We start from the raw sequence: 17,949 nt of genomic DNA, 5'->3' as shown, positions 1-17,949 counted from the left end.
ATAGAGTAGACACAATATATTGTCTAGTATTGGTTGTATGTAAATTTGAAGACTTAAAAAGGGGCATAACTTTGTCAAAATGCAATACAGAGTAATGAAACTTGACCTGCATATCTTATTTGCCACACCTCATATATCTTTTAAGTTTCAAGCAAATGCCTGCACTAGTTTCAGAATTATTCAAGTACATGTAAAAATTTAAGAACATTTTCTAAGTTAATTTTTGTCTTTCAAGTGTGACCTTGACCTTTAGCCGGCACAAAGGTGACATGGATTCTGCACATAACCTTGTTGAGGTGAAAATTCTTCCATTAGTATAGGATTTATAGAGCGGACACAACATATTGTCTAATATTTGATTGTATGTAAATTTGAAGACTTACAAAGGGGCATAACTTTGGTAAAATGCAATACAGAGTTATGAAACTTGAACGAACAGCATATTGGAATTGTGACCCTTCAAAAATATTCTAAGTTTCAAGCAAATACCTTTTCTAGATTTAGAAATATTCAAATAAATGTTAAAATTTAAGAATATTTTCTAAGTCAATTTTTGACCTTAAAGTGTGACCTTGACCTTAAGCCAGCAAAAGAGTGACATAAGTTCTGCACATCCCCTGGTTGAGGTGAACATTTGAGCCAAGATTGAAGAAAATCTTTCAATTAGTGTAGGACTTACAGAGCGGACATGACATATTGTATAATATTAGATTGTTTGATATTTGACCTTCAATTGTGACCTTGACCTTGAGCTGACACATAGGCAACATGGATTCTGCACATCCCCATGTTGAGGTGAACATTTGAGCCAAGTTTGAAGAAAATCTTTCAAGTAGTGTAGGACTTACAGAGCGGACACGACATACTGTGTAATATTTAATTGTTTGATATTTGACCTTCAATTGTGACCTTGACCTTGAGCTGACACATGGGCAACATGGCTTCTGCACATCCCCTTGTTGAGGTGAACATTTGAGCAAAGTTTGAAGAAAATCTTTCAATTAGTGAAGGACTTACAGAGCGGACACGACATAATGTCTAATATTTCATTGTTTGATATTTGACCTTCAAGTGTGACCTTGACCTTGAGCTGACAAATGGGCAACATGGGTTCTGCACATCCCCTTGTTGAGGTGAACATTTGAGCAAAGTTTGAAGAAAATCTTGCTATAAGTAACACGAGTTACAGAGCGGACACATCATACTGTGACTGTCTAATATTTCATTGTCTGATATTTGACCTTCAAGTGTGACCTTGACCTTGAGCTGACACATGGGCGACATGGGTTCTGCACATCCCCTGGTTGAGGTGAACATTTGAGCCAAGTTTGAAGAAAATCTTTCAAGTAGTGTAGGACTTACAGAGCGGACACGACATACTGTGTAATATTTGATAGTGTTTGATATTTGACCTTCAATTGTGACCTTGACCTTGAACTGACACATGGGCAATATGGGTTCTGCACATCCCCTTGTTGAGGTGAACATTTGAGCCAAGTTTGAAGAAAATCCTTCAATTGGTATAGAAGTTATAGAGCGGACACGAAAATGGAGACGGACCGACGGACGGACGGACGGACCGACGCGACAAAGCGAATCCATTATAGCCCCCCCCACATTTTGTGGTGGGGGTATAATTATCATCTGAATATTTACAATATATATCTATACACATATATAAGAAAAGTACATTGCCACTCATAAAATGAGCTATAAAACACATCAATTAAAATTTTTGTCACATGAACAAAGTGCTTGCCCTCTCTTCAAACATGCACAGTTTTCGCCTGTTGCTTTGTTTTTCTTTTGTTTTTGTCAAAATCTTCCATCCATATGTCAGCCCCTAGAAAACCCTTTCTGTATCATAATCCACCCCTGATGAAACTATATTACCTAACATACATACTTGAAAAGTGAAATACATAATCCTTTCAAAACATAAAATTCATAATCTTATAAATCGGTACAAGTCAACCTGGCCCCAAGTCAACCCGGCCCCAAGTCAGCCCGTCCCCAAATTGGTCAACCCGGCCCCAAACCAATGTTATTTCTGGTCAACCCGGCCCCATTTTTTATTATTTATTTTGCTTTAAAATATAAACACTTAAATTTTACAAAGTAATTATTTTTATTATTTTTTCTTGATACGATGTTTTATAATAATAAAATGATTTTACATGCAAAATATCGTTAAATTTTGTCCATAAATAAAAAAAGTTATAAGTTATATTCGAATTACGTTCTATAAAAGTCATATCCGTAGCGAACAGAAGATACCGAATATGACTTATATTTTATAAATTGATTATTTTTTTATTAACTTTTCTTGATTAATAATAAAATGATTTTATATGCAATATATCGTTAAATTTGGTTTATAAATAAAAAAGTTATAAGTTATATTTGTTTTTGTTTTTTTTTATATATAAAATCATATCCGTGATGAACAGAAGATATCAAATATCATTATATGACTTATATTTTATAAAGTAAGTGGTGTTTTTTTGTCTGGATTACAGTGAAATAACATGCAAATAATCATTAAATTTGGTACAATTAATAATAAATCATTTTTATTCCATCATACAACAAGATGACTTAAATAATTTTCTTTGAAAATATATATTTTGGGGCCGGAATGACCGATTTGGGGCCGGATTGACCAATTTTGGGGCCGGATTGACCAAATAAAAATACTGTGGGGCCGGATTGACCAATTTTGGGGCCGGGTTGACCAATTTTGAGGCCGGGTTGACTTGGGGCCGGGTTGACTGTAATTCTTATAAATTAGTTATAATCTTAATTATTTAGTAGATCTATTTATCCGAAACTGACAACCGGACACTGTAGCACTAATAAGATCTCTTTTGTTACAGATATTGAATTGGACGCACAATTAAGTTTATCAAAGTATATATTGTTAATTTTACTCACGAACTATTAGTAAGGTTTAACATGAAACTAAATTTCAACGACCATCACAATAATATGTCCACTGTCCTCTTTTTGTTGTTTTTCCAGCATAGGTATAGCCTAATATATGTCCAATACCGCAAACACCTGTTGGAAATGCGGAGCGGAAAGCGTTTATTATCACCAAGTTTCAAACTACCGCATATCCATCATACACGCACTGTGTAAAGGTTTAAAACAGCCATAATGACTAACTGTTTTGATATATCATTTGGATGGCCGTTAATTCAATCTAAAAGCTCTCTTTCAGTTTTCGTTGGGTTGGTTGGATTTTACGCCAATTTAAAACCCTTTTGGCCATATCTCTGCAGTTGCAGTGAGTTGGTCAACCAAACCAGCTTTCCTGGGTAACTAATTTCCCCACATTGACTGGCTACTCGTAATACAAGGTGTCGTTCATACATCAAATGGAGACAGAGCAAGTGATACGGTCATTAGAGATTTTAGTTTTGATATGTGTACACACAAGGTATTTCAAAAACAGGGTTTTTTTTCTATTTGAAAGACCCTGTTTGAAAGACCCTGATGTTTGAAAGACTCTTAGAGTGGCATATTATTGCAAGTCTGGTTTACATTAACGGAGAAAGAAAATCCATTAACACAAATAAGTTAATGCGAGCACAAGCCGTTGTTGAAAGTTTATAAGTATGCATGGATCAGGACACTTGGTAAAACATCATACGGAGTAGTGGCGACATACTGGGATCACTTATCCGTCGTCTGTCCGTCTAAATGTCCGTATGACCGTCTGTCACAAGACTTGTCCTGACTACTCCTCAGAAACTACTGGTGCAATATCCTCCAAACTTTACAGTAATGATCAGTACGAAGTCTAGTTGTGTACATTTGTATATCGTCTGCGTTTTCCGTATCAATGATTTTTGTAACAGTTATAACCCTTTAATTATTTTTATTTTTAAAGGTTGTCCGGACTACTTCTCTTATACCACTGAAGCAATTTTACGAAACTTTACAGGATTGGTTAGTAGCTCAAGTACTTGCGCATATCACAAGGTTTTTTGTGTGTGTTTCGAGGTGCAACGAATCATGTCCGAACTACTTCTTAGAAACTACTGGCGCAATTTCATCAAAACTTTATAGGAATAATCAGTACCAAGTCTAGTTTTACATATCATCGTCTTTTGTTGTTTTATTGGTTCAATGATTTTTGTCAGAGTTATGGCACTTTCATTATATCTATCTTCAAAGATTTCTTGACTTCTCCACTTATACTACTGATGCAATTTCATTGAAATTTTACAGGATTGATTGGTAGCTCAAGTACTTGCGTATATTGTATATTACACGGGTTTTCTGCTTGAATGACTTTTGCAGAGTAAAGACGCTTAAATAAAAAGATGTTAATAAAGTTTCTCCGGAATACTCCTCTTATAGCATTATACCACCTATGCAATTTCATTGAAATTGTACAGGATTGATTAGTAGCTCAAGTACTTGTGACAATAAGCGAAGCATAGGGTTTGAAGTAACATTAGTCATATAAGTATTTGCTTGGGTCTGAAGACCCAAACAAATAATTTTTTAAACAACACACGCAGCCCCTGATCAGATGTATATTTTAGAACAGGTTTATCTTCTTTTTCAAAGTATCTTCTAAATATTTATTGTATTTAAGTTCATTCATTCTGTGACGTGATTTTTCCGGGAAGTTTATAAAAACTGAGGCCCGGCATGCAATTTATGTCGAAATGAAATATAAGTAATTATTTGTTATAATGAAAAGATGATGAAATGGAATGATATAGGAATGATATAGGATAATGGATAGTATATCGGACTGTAGTTAATAGACAAATTAAAAATTTAGAAACATAGTTAATAGACAAATACACGAGATCTATATACAAATACAAGGACAATATGATACATAAAAACGATATTCAAAAACACGAATATCGACCACATGACAAGTGTTTGTTTGTTAAGAAGCCTTAGAAGGTACGTACTATAGATTTATTTTTTTTATATTGACCGTGATATAAAATTCTTGATCCTTGGTTTTTTTTCTTTCATATAGCTGTTGTATTTGTAAGCCTTGAATACATTTTAAATGTATTGTCCTCATAAATATAGAAAATAATTTTAATTGTGGAAAATCCCTGTTTTTACCGAGTCTGCAATTTTCATGTAATTTTGTTGTGATTAATGCTTCCGAGGGATCATTTTTCCAGATTTTCATAATGCTACAACTAAAATGTAGAATACTTAAATGATAAATGAGCACAATATGAATAAGCATTGTTAAAATATTGAATATGTAGCTACCATAAAAATCATTAGAAAGTTAGAGAAAGAACACCATTTAAATCATTTTCACATTTCATTTAAGACAATTAATGGAAGGTTCACATGTACATGATGCTGACCCAAATTTCAAAAGACATGCACCACGCTTCTTGCATTGTTCACTGTTGTTTTTGTTGTGTTTTTTGTCAAAATATCTTTTTAAATGGTTTAGATCATTATTTATATATCATATAATTTTACATTGTTGCTATATGAAATATGTACCCTTGACAAAATAAGAGATGTATATAACATAGATGCCATCTATGTCTCTGACAAAATTAACAAATTTATAAATCATAAACGAATTGTACAGTAACGTTAATACTACCATAAATACAAATAGATATGCTGCTGATGCGGGCAGATGAAGTAGATATACAGAGGCCTCTTTGTCTATCATACGACTTTTTAAGTGAAAATGTTTGAAATATAAAATCAGACAACCAAAGCAGGTTCTAATCTAATTAGTATAATAGTACAATAGATAATCTTTGCTGAATACTAAACTCATGTAAAATAGGACTACTATAATGATAGAAATTTTAAAAAATAACTGACTGTTCTTCACTTAAAATTGACTTTGTAGTGTTTAGTAGGAATGACAGACTATTCTCTCCCTTTCCAGTTCCTCCCCCTGACAGTTCTCTCCTAACCGTTTCCTCCCCTGACGATTCTCTCCCAATATTGAAATATGCAGACAGTTCTCCCCCAATTTTTATTTTATAAGTTATCTTTTTTGTTTTGACTTAATCTAGTTATATTTCTTAATGAATATTATTAAAATAATGTGTTTGATATTAAGTGAATTTTATGTTTTGTTTATCTGAATTTAGTGCTTATAAATTTAACACCTTTTTCAGGTATTTTAATCCTATCAACACCTTCATTGTGAGAGATTAAGATTATTGGACAGTGATTGATATACACCTGTAATTATGTTAATTAATGTCTATTGATATTCATTAATTTGTTTAAATAGCACATAGGGTGGTAACAAATTTTAGAAAATAAATAAGCAACAACTGGTATGCAATCACATTTACTTTTATACAAAATTTCTGAAAGAACATGTAGTCATTAACATGAAAAAATATATAATACCAAATAAAGAGTTAAAATGAGTTAAAATCAGCTCTGTTGGATTTTTTCTCCTGAGATCTTAAATATTTTCAATCACAAAAATATGACTGGGAGTAAAGAATTAATGAAGTTTTAATAAATTTTAATGAAATTAATTAAAAGGTAATTAAAATATGTTAATTAAGTTAGATTTTTTAGATAATTTACAAATAAAAAGGGGGGAACTGTCTGCATATTTGCAATTATGTAGACGGTTCCCCCCCAAAAATAGGGAGAGAACCGTCAGGGAGGAAACGTCAGGGAAGGAAACGGTAAGGGAGAGAATAGTCTGACTACCGTTTAGTAGTCCAGGCTGACCGATATATTACATTTACTTTCTCCCATAGATGACCAGCTATCCGGTATAAATTATTATTCGTGTCTTTCTTTACCATTTCCTAAAAAGGTCAAGGTTGTTTTGCCGGTGGGTCGCCTTGGAAAAAGAAACTGCAGGAAGCAAAATATATTTTACTAAAAATGGTAAGTTTATTATTTATCAGACTCATAAATAAGTGAAACTGTTTAAAAGTAAATTGTTTATTTTCCAGCAATTTGATGTATATCAATGATGTCAAAGTAAAATGTGGGTAAAATAAGCTATAGTCGACCTTCAAAGAAAACGCTGTCATAATCTGCAGTTACCGTTCTTGACCTTTGTGAAAAACAATCATTAACTTGAAAATCTGTTTGAAATGAAATTGTTTTTCATATATTATGCAGTTTATGTGCAAGTTCCCAATTACGTGCCTGTCATTGTATTGTTATCTAACTACTCGTAGATTTAGGTAGGTGATGTGTGATGTGTGCAAAGGTTACTTGACTGTTGACACACACAAATTTATAATCAACATTTATGGCTTATGATGATATTTTTCAAACTCATTGTTAATATACTCATGCATTGCATTAGGTACTAATATCCAAAAGGCACTGTGACTCAATCATTTTCCTGAAGATTCATATATAAAACAGCTAAAATCAAAATATAAATTATGATAAAAAATTAAAATTGATTAATAATAAGGATTATATAATAAAATTGTATTGTTTATGTTTTCTTAAATTTGGTGTCTTGAATAACTTCCCATGACATTTTAATTACTACTTGCGAGACATGAAAAGATAATCTTCAATGGGGAAGGTCATTGCAGAGAGTACAATAACATACATGCCCTTGACCCTGACCTTTCATATTCAACCAATGTAATAAACATCTCCTCATAGTTTTGAATCATAGTATTGAATATTAGGGAATGGATATTGCTGTATGCAGTAAATATTGCCCTCTTCACTCTAAATGGACTGAATTTTGTTTAAATTTAGATATATTCACTTTCTTTTTGAATCCTTAAAAAGTAAAAAATAAATTAAGATTTTAAGATAAACCATTTGATTTTCTATTGACATGTTTTTTAATGTTATCTTTGTGTTTTTTGGGGGTTGAACAATATGTTGGTAGTAGAGGGTCGCCCGGTCCTGAGGGTTGGGTTCTTTGTGGGTGGTGCTGGGTTCCAAGCTGATAATCTGTGACTTGAAACAAACTGGGTGTCTCCCTTTATTGGATGGCATTACTAAAATATTGGAGGTTTTAACATAAAACAAGGTCTGATCTCCATTAGGATGAGTGAAGTTCACAAAAAACACAACTCTCTTTTGCCTAGGTATGGAGTTGCTGCCCTTTGTAATTTTTAGCTGGACTATTATATTTTTATGATAGGGAGAGCTATCCTACTAACCTGGGTGTTGGCATTACATTTCTGGTAAAGTTTTTTTGTACCATCCAAATTACTTGCACTTTCAGGAATGAGGACATAACTCTTCCTTGGATTTTGACAAAATTATGCCCCCTTTTCATCTTAGAATTTCAGTTTTTTCAAACAACCTCAATTATTTCTAAAACCCTCTGAAGTATTTCTTTGAAACTCTCTATGCTTGAATTTTGACAAAATACTCCTCTTATACCACTAATGCAATTTCAATGAAACTTTACAGAAGTGAGCAGTAGCTCAATTACTTGTGCAAATTACACAGGTCTTCTGCCTGGATATTTTTGCTGAGTTGTTGCCCTTGAATGAAAAACAAATTTTTGTCTGTTAATGTTTTTTGTGTTGCAAAGTAACCACAACTTGATGGGATCCCTTTTATAGAGTTTTGCAGCTTACTCTGACGCGGACAGTGGACATCTGATAACGAACAAATGTGTAGCGGTGAATTTCTCAAAATGGTTGTTAACTGAAAAAAAGGCATAATTCAGAACATCGAACTTTCCCATCTTAGTGTAAGTTTATATTTACCGGACAATCAGTTTACCGGACAAAAGCTGTTCCTGCCGAATAGTGCTTTATTTTTTGCTTCAATTAAAAAATCATACAGTCTGAATCGTACATACATTCTATTTCAATGTAAATAACAACAAAAGCACTCTTAGGTAAATATTGTTGATACAGTTCTTTATCTACTAACATGCCCTTTTGTTTACTAGTTATTTCATGACCTGGTCATGCGGGGGAATAATCTGTTCTGTGCAGGCCCGAATATTGAGCCTCTTAATGGGTTATGTTAGATAGGTTTTACATTTAATTTTCTCAACGTTACCTTAGTAGGAGACAATCGTAACATATTATTATGATAAAAAAGTAATTTAAATTTACTGTTTAGTCCTAACAGTATCTCATTGTTTTCTTTTACAAAGAAATGCAAATTTAAAAACATTTAAGGAAATGAGTTACGCCCATGGAATGAAACTCTACATGAAATGTACATAAAATAGATTGTTTGGCTTTTGCAACATGCTACATGATGACCAGAAGGAAACTGTATGTCAAAGAACAAAATTCCATTTGAATATCAAAATGTTTCATACATTTAAGGGTCATGGAGAATTAATACGGTAATTGAGTTAAAAGTGTTAATTTCAATTACACCCCTATATTGGCCACTTCGTATAACAAGCATGGCTGCCATATCTATTTTAGTGACATACTGTTTTTTTCCAGTATCTTAACCTTGCCATTCAACAGTCGTTGTTTCCTTGCTGATTACTTAAAGATTAATTTCAATTCACGACTTTAAAAAATTTTGAAACAAAATGTCCGGTAAATTGAGTTGTCTACACAATTTTTTCCTCTTATAATGTCCAACTTTAAAGACACATTTCTACGGTCAAATGTTTAATTTCATGTTTGATAAAGGGATGTTTACGTGTAAGAACCCAAAATTATTGGTAAAATTCCATTCTGTTTTATTATTTTAAATAAAAGCTACAGCGGAAAAACATCATATTTTGTCCTCCAAGTGCAGTATTATTATTTTGAGAAAACCCCTGAAAATTATCAGTAGTCCATCGTCTGCTGTCCGCACCGGAGTAAGCTGCAAAAGTCTATTGTTGTCTGTCTGTCTGTTACAAAACTTTTCCGAACAACTCCTCAGAAACTACCAATACAATTTCATCCAAACTTTAAAGGAATGATCTGTACCAGGTCTAGTTGTGCTTATCATTGGCATTTTGGGGTTCATTGATTTTTGTAAGAGTTATGGCCCTTTCATGTTTTTTTTTAATCTTAATTTTTTCCCCGGACTACTTGTTTTATACTACTAATGCAAATTAAATGAAACTTTACAGAATTGATCGTTTCCTCAAGTGCTTGCCATTGAATGCTTTTGGTTTTAGTTATGTGCCCTAGGATAGTTTGTCAATGTTTTTCTAATGGTTCCATTTCAATTTAGAGAAAAATAATCTTAATTGGAATGAAATATACATGAGTAGTTTTTTTTCTCCAATATCTAGGTGCTTTCTATTTTATTCATCTATGTGTCTGCGTCATGATATCATAACACTTTGATTATTGATTTTGCATGCATCTTCTTGAACATCATTCTGTCCCATCAACCACTACAGACATTTGCTTTAAACTTTAGCAGCTCTTTAAAATCATATTTGGAGGTCACTTTCCGAGACCTATAACTCTAGAATATATTTTGCAATATCTTGGGCACCTTCCATGACCTTGGCCCCTTTGTGTAAAAAGAATTGACCTAATATATCTTTTATATTGCAAACAATGTGCTCTTGTTGGATTATATAACATGCCCAGAGGCAATCATCTATTAAATAGATAATACCATGGACTGGCTTCACATTGCTGCTATTTTATGTTGATACCCAAATAAAATACTTGTATTAATTTCATGTTATATTTCAGCCTGAGGCAATCAGAGTTGTTGTGACAGGAGCAGCTGGGCAGATTGCCTACTCCCTGCTGTATTCTGTAGCGAAAGGAGATGTTTTTGGAAAAGATCAGGTATAGTGGTTCATTGTGATTCACTCCATTTAAAGCTAGAGGTTTTATTAAAATAAAATGGCAAGGAAATCTCGTAGAAATTAATAAAAACATAAGTATGGCTTATGGAATATGCAAACTTTTAATGGAAAAAAATCTACTAAGTTGAAGTTTTAAAGAATAAATTTACCTTATAACAAGTACATGTTTTTGAAAAAGTAACAAAAAATTGGCTAAAACTTTCAGCATTTCAATTGATATGAAGAAAATTGTGTACTGTCAGTGAAACAGGTATACCTGTTCTGTCTGCAAAGAAAGGATTGTATATGGTATGCATTCATCATTTCATGTAGACAAGACTGTTTGTACTAGATCTACAACTAAACAAATGATCTGTAGTTTCCTTTTCATTTAGGTAGTACCTAAAGACTGCCTATTTGAATATTTAGCCCTGAAAGGATAATTACCTGTCTAAAACACATTTTAAAAGAAATGCGTAACCTTGAATCCAAATAAGCAATGTCATTTAACCCTTACACTGCTTAATTCATGTAATGGATTTGCTTAGTTTTAGAATTCGGAATAATTCAATTTCATTAATGTTTTAGGGATTTCGGTATTACTACTCTAAACAGCTTAAAGTATAGGGCCTTGTCTGACTGCACATTGTAATGTTTAGGCTGGCCAGGCTATTTGAATGGTTGCAAATATCCAGATAAAATACTGATATAAAAAATATCATATGTTATAATTAACTAATGTGTCTAATTCAGCCAATTGTTTTGGTGTTGTTGGATATTACACCAATGATGGGTGTTCTTGGTGGAGTTGTCATGGAGTTGAAAGATTGTGCTTTTCCAGTTGTTACAGGTAATTTAGTTAATAATTGAAACATTGCAGTATTTTTTTTTTGTATTTTTTAAAAGAAAAGATAAATGTAAATTCAAGTCTTTTTCTGACATAAGTTTGCAAAAAAAGAATAGTTTTAGAAACTTCACTTTTCAAGCATAAAGATGGCCGAAAGAAGCAGTATTGTCACTATTGAATGAATGTGCAGCAAGAAATTGACGAACAAAAATGAGTAAAAAGCAGAGAGAGAGAGAGAGAGAGACCTGCTTATAGGAAGAAATGCATCGTGTCAATGTGACATATTTGTTCAGTAGTACATTCATTTAGAAAGCCATCAAATGGTTTCAATATTGATCACACCATTTATAATCAAGAAGCTGAAATTTTTGTTTATTACAGAAATTGTTGCCACCGATGATTATGATACAGCTTTCAAGGATGCTGATGCATGTATGCTTGTTGGCGCAATGCCAAGAAAAGAAGGCATGGAAAGAAAAGATCTGTTGGCAGCAAACGTAAAAATATTCAAAGGTCAAGGAGAATCGTTGAATAAGGTTGCTAAGAAAACGGTCAAGGTAAAAATACTTAGTATTGCTCCTTAACTTAATAACTACTGTTGTAACTGTGTATCTTTATTCACATTTTTATATGCCCAATCTGTTTAATCTGATACAACTAGCTGATAATATGTATGTGGTACTAGCTCATTGCCTAATACTCTTTTTATCACATGTTAAAATCAAGTAATAAATGCCCTGAGTTTAAAGGATAATAACATTGAATTAAAATGTTTTGTATCTTTATTATATTAGTAAAATTTAATGCAGTAATTTAAATCTACTTATGCATGACAGGTGTTCATATCTTGTTTATGAATTTTACAATTTGTTTGTACAGGTAGTAGTTGTTGGTAATCCTGCCAATACAAATGCCCTGATTTGCTCGAAGCATGCACCAAGTATTCCTAAAGAGAACTTCTCTGCCCTCACCAGGCTTGACCAAAACAGAGCAAAAGCACAGGTACAGTATGCAGAAATTAAACATCATAGTTTAATTAAGTGAATAAAGTAAAATTTAGTAAGATGATGTGTTTATAATGAAATAATCAAAACTTGATGAACAACTCCTAAAGACTTGTTAACTGGTTACCTAATGTCCATAGTGAAGTAAGTCATTTAATTTCTACTTTTTGCATTATAGAAAGAATGGAGAAATATGAATAGATCTCCAACCATTATAAATTATTAATTACATCTTTAAACACTTATATTTTCAAATTGCTACCTATTGTTAATCTAATTTTGTGTTACATTTAAATTAATGAATTGATATTTGCACGTTTGTAAAATTTTCATTATAGGTGGCAGACCGTGTTGGAAGGAGTGTTGGTGATGTTTCCAATGCTATAATTTGGGGTAACCACTCATCTACGCAGTACCCAGATATGAGACATGCTACAGTGAAAATTGATGGCAAGGCTGTACCAGTCCATGATGCTGTCAAAGATGACAATTGGCTGAAAAACGAATTTATCTCTGTATGTCATCAACTTTTCTTATTATTTTTTTGTAAAAAAAGAAAAGAAATGTGAGCAAAATGAGGAATAAATCACTTTTGTCATTGCCATTTTAAATTTTGAGCTTTATTGAAATGCTGATTTTCAGACATATTTCCATCAATAATTCAAGGCTCCAAAACAGGCTAAATAGCTTGTTAACAGGCAAATGTTTACTACTCCTTCCAGTCATGATAGAAATGCCAGATCTTTTATTTTCTGGTGATCTGTTCGTAAGGTTTAATTCTTCAAGTCCCTTTTTCTATGTTTTTTTTTTTTTATTTATTAGAGGCTAGTTGCTGCTGGATACAATTGAAGTTTATAGCTACAGTTATGGCACTAAGGTCAATATTGGCAAGGTGTTTGGGTATAACTGCAAAAAAATTGTATTTGAACCTATTGAACAGTTTTATGTAGGGCTGGGAACGAATAAGGAATTTGATGTTCGAATATTCCTTTTCCATACATTTTTTTAACAACATTTGTTACAATATTTCTCTTTGACATATACCTATCCGAAATTGATTGCGTCGAATACTATACTACTTTAATATGCTTGGAATAATCGAAGATTAAAAATATCTTTATTACTACGTAAAAGTTTTTATTTTATTTATTGTAAATCGACATATATGTTTACTTTTGAAATAAATATATAATTTGATTGCCTTTTGTTCAGATAATCCGACTGCTGATCATTTGTTTTATTAACGGGAGGTAACTCACGTGACTTGATTGACAGTATTACAGGGTTGCCAGCGGACTTGAAAAGTCAGGGAAATTAGGTATTTTTTCAAGGTCAGGGAATTGTCAGGGAATTTTGAAATTTAGTCAGTGAAAAATGGAAATCCTGAAAAGTCAGTGAAAAGTCAGGGAAAAATTATTTCAAAGGTCGAAAAATTTACGCATTGAAGGTCTTTCTTGGCTATGGCAGTCTTTAAGCATTTAATATTTGACTTTATCACTCTCACAGTTAAGCATTAAATTCAAATAACAGTAAACTGTGATATTAAGAAGCATTATATGTTAACTTAGTGATTATAATACCTATTATTTACCTTAGAACATCATTCAGCCTAAAGACTGAAAAGCTTTGCAGCCCTTGCCTCCAGAGCTGACTAATAAGTAATTTCTGTTGCATAATTAAACCAGTTTCCATCATGTTTGCAAGACAAATCCTCTTGTACAATTTCTTAGTGTCAAAGCAAAAAACAAAGCAGGTTATATGCCAATATGGTAGTTTGGTATACATGTATACTGACTAGATTTTGTTAGTAATTAAAAGCCCTTCTTTGCTTTTTGCTTTGACACTAAGAATCGTACAAGAGGATTTGTCTTGCAAACATGATGGAAACTGGTTAAATTATGCAATGCTATGTTTTTCACACTAACTTTTTTTCACACTAACTTACTTCACTCATTCAAAGTCTTTAATTTTATAGTGATTATTTCATGATATGCCAAAAGCAGCCCTATGTTCTTGTTTTCACAATCAGTGGAGTTTATCATGATGCCTTATACAAGTAACTGTGTTAAATGTTTATTGTTCTTATAGTTTAGAGATGTTTGAATTTTAAGTTTTGTCATACAAGTATTACTCTTATAGTCTTGGTGTTTTATGTGATAACTACTAGGAAGGAAAGAGTGACTTATGTGATTACATTATGATTCTTCTGATTTTCATGTCATATGTTTCACTGACCAAAAGTCACACTGCGTTTGAATAGAAATAGTTAAGAATAGTAGAACACAATGTTTGAATCATTACTTTGATGTAAATGTTTTATATTTTGGAAAATAAATACAAGTTTACATGCAAAAATATAATGGGAGGATTGGACGGCTATAGGGGAGGTCAGGGGGCCATTAATGTGTTTGACGATTTTGGTCAGTGAAAAACATGAATTGGTCAGTGAAAAGTCAGGGAAAAGTCAGGGAATTTTATTTCACCAAAGTGCTGGCAACCCTGAGTAATTTGAATCACCGTGGCCTCTTAGCCCCAATAACACATAATTATATTGAAACTTAACTTGTATTAAATATTTTTTTAATTTTTTTATAATTTTAGATAAGTTTAAAATATTCTTCATATAAATTTAGATACAATGCAGTCAATATCACACGGAGGAATAAATATATTCTGACGGAATATAAACACTTATAAAATGCTTTCATAAAGCACCGATTAATGCGTGTCGATTTTTTCGTCTTCATAAAATTTAAGACAATTATTGATTAATCAGAGAGATTATAGCACAGAAAACAATTAATAAGATAATTAAAATCGGAAAGAATTACGTTATAAACTGTTAAACAGGTAAATTGCAAACTGTGAAACGGTGCCCTTTTGATCGACTAGACCCCAAAGTTTCACAGTTAATTGGCGATGATCGTCATACAAACGTGTGAACACCTGGTCAAGTAAATGTCAATGGTTTAATTTACGACCCTAATTGAAATTTAAAAGTAATAACAACAAAAAAACATTCTTTTTTTTTCTAATATTCGTATTCATTTTTCAATGTTCGAAATATTCAGTAGTGTTTTGAATATTCGAATATAATTCCTGGCCCTAGTTTTATGTAAAAATGAATTTTGACATTTGCAAAACACTAACCTGTCTTTCAAGTTTTCAGCTACTACATACCATTTTATATGCAGAAAAGTTGTAAAACATTCTTTAAGGTTTTCTGGCCAAATATAATATGACCTATGCCTATAAATTTAGCCTGTTGGTGCATGTTTTATGGGTGTCTAGGTGAACAGTTAAAAATAGTCTTTTATTAAATAAGCAGAACATTGCTTTACAAAATACTTCAGTGCATACCACGGTCTCATAGCATAGAAGTGCATATTGATTTAGCAAATTATTTACTTTTATAGACTGTGCAGAAGCGTGGAGCAGCTGTCATAGCAGCCAGGAAGCTTTCCAGTGCCATGTCTGCAGCTAATGCCACCTGTGACCACATGAGAGATTGGTGGTTTGGCACTAAGCCTGTAAGTATATTGTCAATCATAAGAAAATGTAAATCCGATAAAGAATATTGCAATTTTTTATCTATATAAGTTTTATGATTTATTTGCCAAAATTTGTGATTTTTTTTTTAAACAATAATTTTTTTATAAATAAATGTTAGCACTTCATAAATCTTACAAAGTTTATACTTTATAGAAATTGACTGTTCCCTTTCATAAATAAAATTTATAAATTAAAAAAATGTACAATTGCCATAAGCAAATATAAAGGCAAAAATTGAAGTATATATTTTAAGATAGTTAAATTGCTTTTCAGGGTGAGTGGACATCTATGGCTGTTATTTCCGACAATAATCCATACAATGTACCAGCAAATCTTATGTACTCGTTCCCTGTAGAAATCAAGGATGGGAAATGGTCCATTAAAGGCGGACTGGCTATTGATGATTTTTCACAAGAAAAAATGGACATCACTGCCAAGGAGCTTGAAGAAGAGAGAGATGCTGCCCTTGTTGTTGTTGGTGATAAGAAATGACCTCATAAATTGTAATAAAGATCTGCAGGAGAACAGATCATAAATATACTTCCTATGTGTAGTCCTACTCTGTGTGAAAGTAACACTATTGTGCTTTTATTGAATATAATACTTTAGCTTTAATTTGTATATGTGAATGTATAAATAACAAAAATAAATAGTGCTAATTTCTGAAAAAATCACACACTGCAATCGAAGAATTTAATTCTATCACAGAAAATTATTTCAACTGTTTCTATACACAAATTGTGCTTTAATGAAAACAAGATGGTTTGGTTAATTTTTGTTTTTGTTTTCTGAGAGATCACTGCTTTTTACAGATTTTGAAAAAGAAATTAACCTGGTGCTTAGTGATATATACACAAAGAATTCAATAAATGTAGGAAATAAACATATTAGTCTTCTGTATTCTTTGGTTCAAATATTTTTTTTATATTTTTTGTGTGCTCAGTATCCCCCTGCCAAATGTTTCAGGATTTGCTAGTTGTAACGATACTAAATGCACAGACAATTGAACAAGAGCTATTAAGGAGCAGCACATTACACTTTTCCAATGCGGACATATATGGTGTTGTCTTCATCTCTGATGCTGGATAGTAAATTACACAATTTCTGGATTAAAGATAATTTGAATATTAAATGTCACATTGAACTTTTTGTGACCTCAAAATGTAAAAAAAAAAGTTAAAGTTCATTGTGACTTGACTACACATAAAATGTCCCAGGTTACTGATTTAAAAGCCATTCATTTGTTTTTATTATATGCCTAAATGACCTTGACTTTTTGATCTTGAAATGGTTGTTGCAGGTAAAACTCATCAAGGTACATCTGGAGGCCTTTTTTTTTTAGCTCCACTCTGAAGAAAAGAAAGTGGAGTTATTGTTGTGACCCCTGTGTCGTGGTTGTTATACCTTTTTGTAAAGGTTCATTTTCTAAAACTATAAAAAGCTAATCAATTCAACTTAATATAATACATGTTTATTAAAATCATGAAAGGATGCCATTTCTAAAGGGCAGATGACCCTTAAAAGTTTTGTTTTTCCTAAGTTAAGCCCCTTTTTCAAATATAAGCCCTGGTTCACTTTTTGTTAAGGTCTGTTTTCTCAGAAACTCAAGTTATTCACTTAAAACTTGGTAAACATGTTCACATCAAACTTTGACACCTTTCAAAAGGGATGTTAATCCTAAAATTCATTTTTATAAAGTTATACCCCTTTTTGACTGATCTTTCTTTATTTACCCCCAAAAAATTTATTTACCCCCAAAAAATGAGAACATAGTTAACCACCTGGCTGTCATTTATCCATCTGTTAGCAGTTTTTGTCTCCAGTCTGTATCTGATGGAAGTAAA

The 17,949-nt window shown here is 32.2% G+C and overlaps 2 protein-coding genes across 2 annotated transcripts in view; one reads left to right on the top strand and one right to left on the bottom strand.

Moving 5' to 3' along the window:
* LOC132713369 (leucine-rich repeat-containing protein 69-like) overlaps positions 1 to 3,058 on the bottom strand; it is a 29,452-nt gene extending 26,394 nt beyond the window's left edge. The window contains exon 1 of the mRNA XM_060695934.1: positions 2,935 to 3,058. The gene's annotated coding sequence lies outside the window, so the exon portion shown is untranslated. The remainder of the gene's footprint in view (positions 1 to 2,934) is intronic.
* A 3,677-nt stretch (positions 3,059 to 6,735) lies between these two features.
* On the top strand, positions 6,736 to 16,990 carry LOC132713368 (malate dehydrogenase, cytoplasmic-like). Its single transcript, XM_060695932.1, has 8 exons — positions 6,736 to 6,882; positions 10,605 to 10,703; positions 11,456 to 11,552; positions 11,931 to 12,106; positions 12,429 to 12,551; positions 12,892 to 13,068; positions 15,970 to 16,083; positions 16,379 to 16,990. Exons 1-8 carry the CDS (start codon positions 6,880 to 6,882, stop codon positions 16,595 to 16,597), a joined length of 1,008 nt encoding a protein of 335 aa, XP_060551915.1. The 5' UTR covers positions 6,736 to 6,879; the 3' UTR covers positions 16,598 to 16,990.
* Positions 16,991 to 17,949: the final 959 nt, after the last annotated feature.

This window comes from Ruditapes philippinarum, unplaced genomic scaffold (genome assembly GCF_026571515.1).
Source record: "Ruditapes philippinarum isolate M1 unplaced genomic scaffold, ASM2657151v2 ctg2738_1_1_1_1, whole genome shotgun sequence".
Classification (NCBI taxonomy): Eukaryota; Metazoa; Mollusca; class Bivalvia; order Venerida; family Veneridae; genus Ruditapes; species Ruditapes philippinarum.
This window is presented reverse-complemented; position numbering and strand designations above follow the sequence as displayed.